This window comes from Aspergillus foveolatus (genome assembly GCF_047715535.1).
Source record: "Aspergillus foveolatus strain CBS 279.81 unplaced genomic scaffold BDW70scaffold_3, whole genome shotgun sequence".
Lineage (NCBI taxonomy): Eukaryota > Fungi > Ascomycota > Eurotiomycetes > Eurotiales > Aspergillaceae > Aspergillus > Aspergillus foveolatus.
Window position 1 is genome coordinate 129,719 of NW_027396067.1, and position 11,268 is coordinate 140,986.

The window sequence follows — 11,268 nt, forward strand, 5'->3', positions numbered from 1 at the left end:
TGCCGAGACAGATATTGTGACAACCAGTATATTAGTCAGACTTAGCTCTCCAAGGCGGTTAGCCCTCTTTGGCTTAGTGGGAAGTTCAATATTTTGAGACGGGTAGATCACGTGCTGGAGCCGAGCCGAAGCCGCATAGCGAAGCGAAGCGATCATTGTTCCTGATGGGACGGGCGACGGTGAGACGCGGGATGCTTGCTGAGTGTAGTGCTTGACGGAAGACCGACACGTTGTACCTGGTCTGCCTCTTTGCGAGGGATATGACTGAGGTTGCGCGGGCAGAGTGCGATCATGCCATTGGGATGGGGCTACATGGTGTCCCTTGCACGTGATCGTGCTACCTAGGAACACCGTTGGATTCAAGGTCGAGTCAAGGTATCACAGTGGCCGGTGCAGAGTACTGGACAGAGAGAATACCAGACGAAACTGAGACAAAAATCATGTGAGCCACCACGTCAATAACGAATTAAATGAATCAAGTAAATTTAATTTGAATAATCAAATAACGAATAATCGAATCATACGATGCAGTCGATCAGCAGTGGGTGGCTGACGTACGAGGGAAAGGCGGTGTATCGGAAGACCGGAACAGGTTATTCCGAAGCGCGGTCGCCGGGACGCGACACTCTCGACGCCCGGTCGGCGTCAACTCGGATTCCACGCGTGTGCGATCATCACCTCCACCTCCACCTCCGCCAACAGCACGGCCGATTTCCAGCCAACTCCTGGACCATGTCGATGGCCCCCGTCAAGTTCACCAAGCCCCCCGACTTGTCTGGCCGCACCCCGATCTATCGCCTCAGCAAAACGGTCCCTCCGCCGGCTCCGGCGCCCCAGCCGAGCGCCAGTCCCCAATTCGTCAACAAGGGCAGTCACGCGCATACCTCCCACTACCAACTGCCGTACCCTCCTCACCCTCCTTCCTTCAATACCTCCCATACCGTCTCACCGGCGTCGCAGCCCGGGCCGCAGCCGCATTCCACACCACAAGATAACAAGGAGAATGCATTCGCGCACACACCGCAGAGCCTCGATTCCCCCGCGCAAGGGTCGCCGCCCATGACCAAACGTCGCGGGAGGAAGCTGCAGGAGAATGAGACGCTCATCTTGGTGAATTGCTGCTTGGAGTATCAGAGCTTGTACCATGATAATCCGCAGCGGTTCTGGTACTGCGTCGCGACGAGCCTGAAGCGGCAGATCAAGCGCAATTTCTCGTCGCACTCGTGTCGCCAGATCGTCGAGGAACTGGTCGTCGAGCGCCGCGAGCGTCGCCGGGATGTTGCGGCGGGGAAGGCCAAAGAGCAACCGCTGACCGAGCTTGTGCTTGCAACGGACAAGTGGATCTCGTTTATGGAAACCGCACCTGGAGGCAGCATCGCGTCCCCCGCGCCGCTGATGAAACGGGCGGCTCCAGATATCCCGGATGACTCGAACGCGAAGCGACCCAAACCGCACGAACCCGCGCCCTCCGTCGCGCCGCCGGCCGCGTCGCAACCACCGTCACAGCCGATGCCTCCATCAATGCCGCCGGTCGCCCAGCCCATGCCTCCATATGCGCCGTACCCAAACGCCGGACCGATGATGCCCAGCGGGCCTACAATGGCGGCCGAGTTTCAGACATTGAAGGTAGATATCCGGAGCTTGCGAATGGACGTGCAGGGGTTGAGGCGGGAAATGGTCGAGGTGCGGCAAGAGCTAAACACCAAGCTGGACTTGATTCTGCAGGCGCTGCAACAGGTCAAGGCGAAGACCGAGGCAAAGGAAACATGACAGGGCGTCAACTGGCAATAAGAGTACACTCCACTTCTTATCCATCTATCATCGCCCGGATATACGCCCGGTTATACAGCGGCAAAGGTTCGAGAACGACGAGGCAGCTCGCTCGCCTCGTCCCTCATCACCCCCCGCGCAGGGAATGCCGCCGGGTCGATTATACAAGACTCCGCGACGGAGCCAATATAGGACGCTGGCTATGTACCAGGATAGGTGGATCTTCATAATTAGCATCTGTACTACTCGGCATGTCATTGCAGTATTGACAGGCACTCAGTGCCGACCGGACCGTCCGCACCGTTGACCAATCCAACAATCTGTAACGGTCCGGATGTTTTGCCCGATTGAATATCCCTCCACACTAAAGCACTCCCTAGCATACCCATTCCCTAGCCCTGTCTTGCAGGGAAGGCCGTAACGTGCCTGTTGATCACACGTGTTGGGATATTGGCCCGTAAATGGCCCGGCCTCCTCCCAAGTGATTGTCGCCGGCACTCGGCTCATTTAACATTTGCGTATGAAGACATCGATCATCGGGATACTTCCGTCCCAAAACCCTAAAAGCCTAGATAAATACCCCAACCCCGCCGGAGAGGACTAAGCTTCTTGACAACTCCTCAAATCAGCACCGCTTGACTCGCCATGCGCTCAACTCAGGTTCTCGCCCTAGCCCTCGCCCCTGTCCCGCTGGCTTCGGCCATCAATATCATCTCGTCCAATGACGACGGGTGGGCGGAGATCAATATCCGGCAGCTGTTTAGCACCCTGACGTCTGCTGGTCACTCGGTCGTGCTGTCCGCTCCAGCAGACAACAAGTCCGGCTCTGGCATGTCTGCCCGGGATAGTGAACCCCCAGATGACACCAGCTAACCAAATCAGGTTCGACCGACGAGGCCCCTTCTAACAGAACGGATCCGTGCCAATTCGACAGCTGCCCGGCTGACAGCGGCCCCTACGGGTCCAATGCAACAGACCCGCGCCTCAATTGGGTGAACTCGTACCCCGTCACCTCCATCGCGTACGGCATCGACACGCTGTCGCCGCAATTATTCGACGGGCCGCCTGACCTCGCCGTTTCCGGGCCCAACGTCGGCAGCAACCTCGGTCTTGCGGTCTACATCGCTGGAACGGTTGGCGCTGCGAACTATGCCGCGACTACCGGTGGAATTCCCGCGATCGCGTTTTCAGGGGCGGACGGGTCTTCCACGGCGTGGGATGCCGAAGTGCCCGCCTACAGCAGCATTTACGCAGAGCTCGCGGCAAAGGTAGTTGAGCGAGTCGTGAGCGGCGGCACGCCCTACCTCCCCGATGACGTCTGGCTGAATGTCAACTTCCCGAGCGTCGAGGGTTGCAGCACCGCCGACGACTTTAGCTTCGTCCTTTCCCGGATTCTTACGGCACTCCCGCTTACGGATGATGATGTTGAGACGTGCGGGTCGACTCGTCTGCCGACGGAGAATGATGTTGTGGGCACAGACGGATGCTATGTTAGTATCTCGGTGGGGGCCGCTGATAAGTCAGATGCAGATGCAACGTCGCAGGGGGTTGTGCTGGAAAAATTGGGTGATTTGTTGACTTGCTTGCCGTAGGCTAGTGCGCATGCACGCTATTATCGCCTTAGCATGTTCCATTGACAGGCTAGTTTCGGCATGGCAGGCACGGGGTCGCGAGCCATCGCCAGACTGGGCTGTTCTCCTGCGGAGTACTTACCTTGACAGTTAGGGTTAATATCGGGTTTTCTCCGTTGGATCTGCATGCTTCAGGCACGTTTTCACCGGTCTCCTTGGCATGGACATTTCACTGGCCATGTCCACGCATTCCTTGACTAGTTTTCGTAGTTTGCAGACTTAATTAGGCTTGACTGCCGTGATCGACAGTCAACCGCTCCACTACCCCCTGCGGAACCGAGATTGAGAAAGTTGATGAACTCAACCGCGGCCGACACTCTGGCATCCTATATAAATAGCTCAACCCTTATCCATAACCAGGCCCTGGGCAAGCCTAGGTCTACTGCAAAAATGGTCTTCCGCACTCTCCTCGCGTCGCTCGCTGCCTCTGCAGCTGCCATCCCCCTAACCCCCAATGCGGGCCTCCTCATCCGCGATGTAATCGACCACGACGCAGTCGTCGGTTTCGACGAGACCGTCCCCGACTCTATAATTGGAGACATGTACCTCGCATACAAGCCCTACCTCAAGGTCGTGAGCGGCTGCGTGCCATTCCCCGCGGTTGATGCTGAAGGTGCGTCTCCGGCCGTCCAGTCTTTGTCACCGTCATTCCTAACCATTCCTCGCTCATAAGCATGTGATGCTGACCATGGTAAGCGTAGGCAACACAAGCGGCGGCCTCCAACCCTCCGGCGGCTCCTCCGACGGATGCGACAGCTCGACCGGCCAAGTCTACGCACGCTCGACCATGACCGACGGCACGGATAGCACCTACGGCCCCGCCATCATGTACAGCTGGTATATGCCGAAAGACGAGCCCTCGACGGGCCTCGGCCATCGCCACGATTGGGAGGGCGTAATCGTCTGGCTCTCCTCATCCTCCTCCACGTCCGCCGACAACATCCTCGCCGTCTGCCCGTCTGCCCACGGAGACTGGAACTGCAGCACCGACGGTTTCACGTTGACGGACAGTACGCATCCGCTCATCCAGTACTATAATGTTTGGCCGGTCAATCATCAGCTTGGGCTTACGAGTACCGTTGGAGGCACCCAGCCGCTGATTGCGTGGGAGAGCTTGACGGATGCGGCCCAGAATGCGCTGCAGACTACAGACTTTGGGGATGCGACAGTGCCGTTCAAAGACTCCACGTTCTCAGCTAATCTGGGAGAGGCGACGTATTAGGGGCCCCAGATTCCGTCGAGGTGAGTTCGAGGCGAGCTTTAGGTAAGCTTGAGGTGAGTGGTGGAGAAGTGGATGAAGGGTGTGCTTAGTAGCAAGTAGGAATGAGGCTGTGAGTATGGAAATCATGGTACAGTGGCTAGGTTAGTTGCATGGAAACGTAGCTGGTATACAGGCCATATCGAAGATGAGTTCCTGTCTCCGTTCATGTTTCGCGGCGATATAATGTCTACAATCCTGTTCAAAGCTCTAAGATGTATAAGCATCATATTTTTTCCGCGAACGCCAGATTATAGAGAGCTTGCTCGCATATGACCTGCTGATAGCGCAGATGAGGAGACTGAGTCAGAAGTGGCGGGTGCGATGCACGCCTCGTGTCGGGCTGAACCGACAGAACAACTGGGAGGATGCGAGGATTCTATTAAAATACCTTTGATGGAACGAACCAGAATCTTATTCTATGGGACGCCGTGCATAGTCGACGCTTTTCGACGCTTCCGTCGAAAAGATGATATCACGGGCACGTAACGCAATGGAACCCAACCTCGGATCGTGGTAAGCTTCTCTCTGGCCTGGGGGCGGGGAAGAAATAAATAAGGCAGTGTATCCAAGGGCAACGTCATTGCTCGTATTCGCTGTCTCCAGGTAGACGAGGAGCTCTCTCCATTGGTGGTCCTTTCATCCAATCTTAGCCCTAACTCTAAGACATACACGCGAGTCCCGTGGAAGATTCTGTCAGGACTACACCTCACTCGCCTTTGTCCTCAGCGTTTACTTTACCTGGTATGCTACGGTTGTCTCGTGTTGGTCCACCTACTCGGCAGTTCCTCTTGTCAAGATGATGCTGCTCCTCGTATTTTAGTGATCATCTGCAGTACGACCGCCAATGGGGTCGACAGGGCTGAGACACGGAACATCATTGCTTTAATGGGTCGAGCTGTTATAAAGACATCCTACCCCTTCTCTCGTCATCAGGTCAGTATCTGTCGTTAGCATCGACCCAGTCACTGTCTATCCTCAGAGCATATCGTGGTTGTTTCCTGATATCAACATGCGCTTCTCTAAGGCATCCATTGCCATCACGCTCCAGCTGAGCCTGGGCTGTATGCAGACACCCCCTACTCCCAGTATCCTAACCTACCGTATCCTATACTAACATCCAACCCACTCCATTAGACGCCGGCCTCACGTCCGCCGCCGGATGTGGTGAATTCGATGCCTGCATCGGGACCGAGCATTGCGTGACCAAGACATTCACCACGCCCGTCTCAACCGTCGTTACGACCTGCGTGCCTACACCGACCTGTATCAGTGTCTATGGTGAGCATCACGAGTCTCCTTGAGTATCCTACGTGATGAGGTCGACTTACTAAGGGGCGAACAGGCGACTGCACCTCGGGCACCAGCCCGGTCTGTTGTTCGGGATACTGTGCGGCCACCAAGTGCCGAAGCACGGATAGTGACTGGCCCAACTGCTCAGAGGATCTTGGACCATGTATCGCGGACGAGAATTGCTGCTATGGGAATAAGTGTGTTGAAGGGCTTTGCGTACGTGGTTAAATGAGTAGTTGCGTTGTTGCGTTGCCATGATCTTCCTGTAGGGGTTGCTCGTCTCAGTAGTTGTTGCCAATCCAAGCATTATATTACTACCTTTTCATAACTGATTTCTGAGCAATGTCTTTGCTTTGGGAGCCGGCCGTTGTGGGCAGGTCGACCTCATCAAGGCAGCCTGCATTCCATCGAATGGATGTTGGGCACCATATATCTGCACTGTTGAGCAGAACATATCCTTCGACTGTCCTCGCAGCGCGATGAGATCTGGACTTTGTAGCCCTTTATTTGGATAATGACAGCGAGTGTGATATCATGACCCTTCCAGCTGATAATAATATGGAGTAGCAAAGGAACAAGTTCCTGAAATCATGATATTGACTATCAGGCATGGCGTACCGTTTAAAAAGAGACAATCGAACTTGAGTATAATAGAATAGAGGAATGATTAGAGAAACGCTGACTTGCCAAGTTCCATGCACCTGAAAGACAGTCGAAGCAAGCTAGGTCTGGGGGCGATTTGCCCTCACCACTCTGCAAACTTTTCTAGATAAAGTATAAAGTTCTAGTCAACTGCCAAACCAGATGTAACTTGCTCACTTCTTCATGCAGCAGGACCCGCCACTCGCCGCACGACTGTAAGGGGTTAAAGGCGTGCTTGGGTCTTCACCTGGTAGAATATACTTTATCCTACATCTGCCCCTTAACCACAGTCAGCTAGGCAGTTACGATCAGCCAAGGATCCTTAGGCCCCTCCTACCCACAGCCGTAGGGTCTGCAACTGATAACTGTAGAGGATAGACAGCAGAAAGCCTGCCGTATGACGGCTGAAGGTTCCATGGCCAGGGCTAAAACACCATTCACATTAATCTCCATTCAGCGCCCGCTTATCGATAGGCCCAGCACATGTAAGTCTCACGATATACGGCCACCGCATTATAGCACATAAAGGAAAGGACTAGGGATAGTCCCTTGTAGCGACTCGGCTTCGGCCGATGGGAAACTGTGGTACAGGGATGCCGATTTTCGGCTGGACATAGCGCGTCCCCGTCCAGATACCCCATGGAGCAAGCGCCGGCACAGGTGTATTCGCTTGGCTTGCATTCGACTGCTACTCGAAATCTGACGGAAACGGGCTGTCGAAGTTTCGAACGGTGCCGTCTTATTCCAGTCTCCAGACACCACGTGGGCGCATGCAGAGCTGCATCCTGACTCGTTCTGGCAATATCCACACCAAAAAAGCCAACCCGTGCCCGAGATCAGAAAGTCTGCCTTACTGCGACTCAGATACACGCGTCTTTCCAGAAAAAAGTGAGGGATTTTCGTTCAGTCTTCGACGGCCAAGCTGATCAGAATAATGAGGTGGGCCAGGAGTGCCCGAGAGCCACGACGCCGAGTCACACCCTTTTGATGAACGAGGTCATGATCATCACGACTGGCCTCACAAACTCGCATGCCTTGTACTCGGCGCCTTGGAGCCCCATTTTTTGCCGGAATCCGGGGGAGATGAGTGGCGTAGCGGGCTGGGCGCCGAGAATGCCGAGACCTCCGGGGTTGCCGGGACTCGGGACTGGGCTGACGTCGCTGTTTCCGGGGTGGTAGTCCTACCTGTACGGGTTCCAGTTCTATAGAGGCTTCTGAGGTCCGTTCGGACGGTTGCGGGGACTTGGGCCCTGAGACTCATCCCAGACTGCTCTCCGCCACTCTTTATTTTGCGCCCTCGGCAAACCTTGGCACTACAGGTATAGGGCTGCTTTTGGACTTGGAGGTATCAGTGAAGCTAGGCAGGTTACAACCTTCAGCAGGAATGGGCGTTCGTGCTTGGTGTGCTCTGCGAATGAACCCGAGCCTGAAGTCCAGGCACTACCATAGGAAGCCCATCTCCGTAGACCATGGCCCGAGTCCAGTATATGCCGAGACGAGGCCGCGACACTAACAGTCAGCCCATCTGCAGACCGAGATCTCCAAGACCCGCATTGGAGGCCGTCGTCTGTGCTCCTGAGCTCTTGGCTGCACCCGACGGGGAAGTATGACGCGCAACGAGAGCACTGTTGGTTGCGGCGAAAGACCATCGAATACGCGCGGGGAGTGGCGTCGGCATCAGCGCTCACTGTAACCCTGCCATCTGGATCGCTTTAGCTTCTGGAGTGGGGGCTGAAGCGTCCCTTGCTCTGGCCATGACGGCTGGCCGTTAAAAGGACGTGGGAACCCACTCCCCACGGGGTGTCGGTTCCTCTCATTTGCTTATAGCCTCATACCAAACCCCTCGTAATCACGTGGACCCAGCTTGTTCCTACACTAAATTCCCTAAGACCATCGCCATGGGTGAGAAGGATGAGGATATCAGCGTGGAGGCTCCAGTCCAGGACACCTACCATATCGAGTCGTCCAACTCCAGCGGCATGGGCAAGAAGGATGGCGAGGTTGCGCGGGAATGGGCGCACGACATCAAGCAAGGCGATGAAGAGGCGGCCCTGAAGACGAAACTGCATAACCCCTTGGCTGTTCTGACGCGCGAGCAGTTGCTGAAAGATGTCGAGCAGTTCGCTAGAGAGAAAGATCTCGAGAACATCCTTCCCGACCTTCGGAAAGGCGCTCTGGTGGCACAGAACCCCAAAATATTTGAAGACCTTCCAGACTTGAGCGAGGAGGACAAGAACCATCTCCGCAGGGAAAAAACGCACCGCTGGCATCAGCCGTTTATGATGTACTTTATGACCAGTAAGTGCTTTCCTGCTCGTTCTACTGATGACCAATGACCATTGATTAATGGGGAATAGTACTCTGCGCCGGCTCGTACGTTGTCTTTACCCTTTCAACATTTATTTTTGTATTATCACTAATGCTGGGACCTTTTTTAAAGAGCCATCGTCCAAGGAATGGATCAAACTGCCGTCAACGGAGCGCAGGAGTAAGACTGGTTTCACAGCCTTCGCGTATATTGCTGACGACGGTCTTAGGTATTACTTCCCTGAGTTTGGCGTCACCAACACCTGGCTCCAGGGTCTGATTAACGGTGCTCCGTACCTTTGCTCGTGCCTGGTCGGATGCTGGACGACCGCACCTCTGAACCGCTACTTTGGCCGCCGCGGGTGCATTTTTATTTCATGTTTCATCTCCTTCGCAGCCACGTTCTGGATGTGCGCCGCCCATACGTGGTGGAACCTCTGTTTGTCCTCCTGTCGAACTCGGGAAGACAGATGCTGATTGGTGTCTGCAGTGCTCGGCAGATTCATGCTCGGCCTCGCGGTGGGTGCAAAGTCCACCACGACGCCGGTCTATGCATCGGAGTGCGCCCCCACAGCTATCCGCGGTGCTCTTGCAATGCAGTGGCAGACATGGACTGCTTTTGGAATCATGCTGGGTGAGTGCTCCTCGATGGCGTTGGGGTGGAATTAAGATGTTGACTGTATCAGGTTATATCTCCTCTGTAGCGTTCATGAATGTCTCGAGTGACACGCTCCAAGGTCTCAATTGGAGACTGATGTTTGGAGTCACCGCTATCCCGTCAGTATCTCTGCAGAGACCCGGTTTCTTCTCTCCTCTGGTCCTAACGTTCACAGGCCCATGCTTGTGTGTGCCCAAGTCTACTTCTGCCCCGAGTCGCCTAGGTGGTATATGATCCGGAATCGCTACCACGCCGCATACGATGCCCTCTGCAAGCTGCGTCCATCAAAGTTCCAGGCGGCGCGGGACCTCTACTACATCCATGCAGCACTGCAAGTTGAGGAGAAACTCCGTGAGGGCAAGCAGCTCTGGCGGGAGATGTTCACCATCCCGAGAAACCGACGTGCAGCGCAGTCTTCCTTCTTCGTCATGTTCATGCAGCAGGTACACTCAGAATCCCACTAACAACTCGCAATGCAGCGGAAGCCGGCTAACAGGCGCAGTTCTGCGGCGTCAATGCCATCATGTATTACTCCTCATCCATGTTCACCGACGCAGGGTTCAGCCGAGAAAACGCCCTCCTTGTATCCCTGGGCTGCGGGATCACGAACTGGCTCTTCGCCGTACCGGCTATCTACACAATCGACACATTCGGGCGGCGGAACCTCCTCCTCACCACTTTCCCCTTCATGGCCCTCTTCCTCTTCTGGACGGGCTTCTCGTTCTACATCGAGAACGAGCAGACTCGCACGGCCATGGTGGCAACGGGGATCTACCTGTTCATGATTGTCTACTCGCCAGGAGAAGGCCCAGTGCCATTCACATACTCTGCTGAGGCATTCGTAAGCAACGTTCCTCAGCTCACCCTTTAAAACAGATCCCACTGACATCGAATCAGCCTCTCTACATCCGCGACGTCGGCATGTCCTTTGCAACGGCCACAACATGGGGCTTCAACTTCATCGTCAGTCTGACCTGGCTCTCGTTGAGAGACGCATTTACGCCGCAGGGTGCATTTGCGTGGTACGCCGCCTGGAACCTATTTGGCTGGATAACAGCATACTTTTGCCTGCCGGAGACAAAGGCGCTATCCCTCGAAGAACTGGACCAGGTGTTCTCGGTGCCCACGAGGCAGCATGCGAAGCACTATGCGGAGATGTTGCCGTGGTACTTTAAGAAGTGGATCCTTAGACAGGATGTCGAGCCGCAGAAGCAGCTGTATGAGTACCACTAAACCGGTGGGTAAGGCAATGGAAGGGTATGCGTTGCAAGGGTTGTCAGTGTAAGCTTCAACTTTAGCTATGGTGTTGGGACTCTTTCATTGTTTAATTATGGTGAGAATAGTGCCGATTTCGGGGCCGTAATATCATTGGGCTCAATTCGCTAAGATACCTGATAATTGCAATCCTATTCGTCATCGCTATTGACTTCAGCAAGTCACTCCCGGCGGACGTAACAACGGCTCTACTTGCCTTAAGCAAGTTGCGTATAGTAGCACGGTATAGCCCATCACAGCCATACCTCCGGGGGTAAAACAGTGTCTCAAACTCTAGTTGTGTCCATTATCCCGTCGAGGGCTTACTGTATCCTAGCGCCCTAAGCCATGGTAACTTTAGCAGTATTAGTGACAGCACGAGTAGCCGCAAATACGTAGATCATGACGCTGCGTCTATCCCCTTCCGTCCAGAACCCTGCCAAGCATATACTATC

At 54.8% G+C, this 11,268-nt stretch overlaps 5 protein-coding genes across 5 annotated transcripts; all 5 read left to right on the forward strand.

Moving 5' to 3' along the window:
- The first annotated feature begins 668 nt into the window (after positions 1 to 668).
- Positions 669 to 1,908, forward strand: BDW70DRAFT_62157 (uncharacterized protein). Its single transcript, XM_073744408.1, has one exon. The coding sequence runs from the start codon at positions 733 to 735 to the stop codon at positions 1,768 to 1,770; it is 1,038 nt and encodes a 345-aa protein (XP_073600109.1). The 5' UTR covers positions 669 to 732; the 3' UTR covers positions 1,771 to 1,908.
- Positions 1,909 to 2,415: 507 nt separating this feature from the next.
- Positions 2,416 to 3,362, forward strand: BDW70DRAFT_155787 (5'/3'-nucleotidase SurE; the record flags this gene model as incomplete). The annotated part of the gene is made up of 2 exons (XM_073740099.1): positions 2,416 to 2,617; positions 2,653 to 3,362. The coding sequence occupies 2 exons, from the start codon at positions 2,416 to 2,418 to the stop codon at positions 3,360 to 3,362; spliced, it is 912 nt and encodes a 303-aa protein (XP_073600110.1).
- Positions 3,363 to 3,791: 429 nt separating this feature from the next.
- On the forward strand, positions 3,792 to 4,623 carry BDW70DRAFT_155788 (NPP1 family protein; the record flags this gene model as incomplete). The annotated part of the gene is made up of 2 exons (XM_073740100.1): positions 3,792 to 4,014; positions 4,103 to 4,623. The coding sequence occupies 2 exons, from the start codon at positions 3,792 to 3,794 to the stop codon at positions 4,621 to 4,623; spliced, it is 744 nt and encodes a 247-aa protein (XP_073600111.1).
- A 787-nt stretch (positions 4,624 to 5,410) lies between these two features.
- On the forward strand, positions 5,411 to 6,231 carry BDW70DRAFT_62181 (uncharacterized protein). Its single transcript, XM_073744409.1, has 3 exons — positions 5,411 to 5,723; positions 5,797 to 5,940; positions 6,005 to 6,231. Exons 1-3 carry the CDS (start codon positions 5,672 to 5,674, stop codon positions 6,178 to 6,180), a joined length of 372 nt encoding a protein of 123 aa, XP_073600112.1. The 5' UTR covers positions 5,411 to 5,671; the 3' UTR covers positions 6,181 to 6,231.
- A 2,215-nt stretch (positions 6,232 to 8,446) lies between these two features.
- Positions 8,447 to 10,792, forward strand: BDW70DRAFT_168679 (sugar porter family MFS transporter; the record flags this gene model as incomplete). Its single annotated transcript, XM_073742522.1, has 7 exons — positions 8,447 to 8,892; positions 9,035 to 9,340; positions 9,392 to 9,535; positions 9,588 to 9,678; positions 9,735 to 10,002; positions 10,062 to 10,400; positions 10,457 to 10,792. Exons 1-7 carry the CDS (start codon positions 8,493 to 8,495, stop codon positions 10,790 to 10,792), a joined length of 1,884 nt encoding a protein of 627 aa, XP_073600113.1. The 5' UTR covers positions 8,447 to 8,492.
- Positions 10,793 to 11,268: the final 476 nt, after the last annotated feature.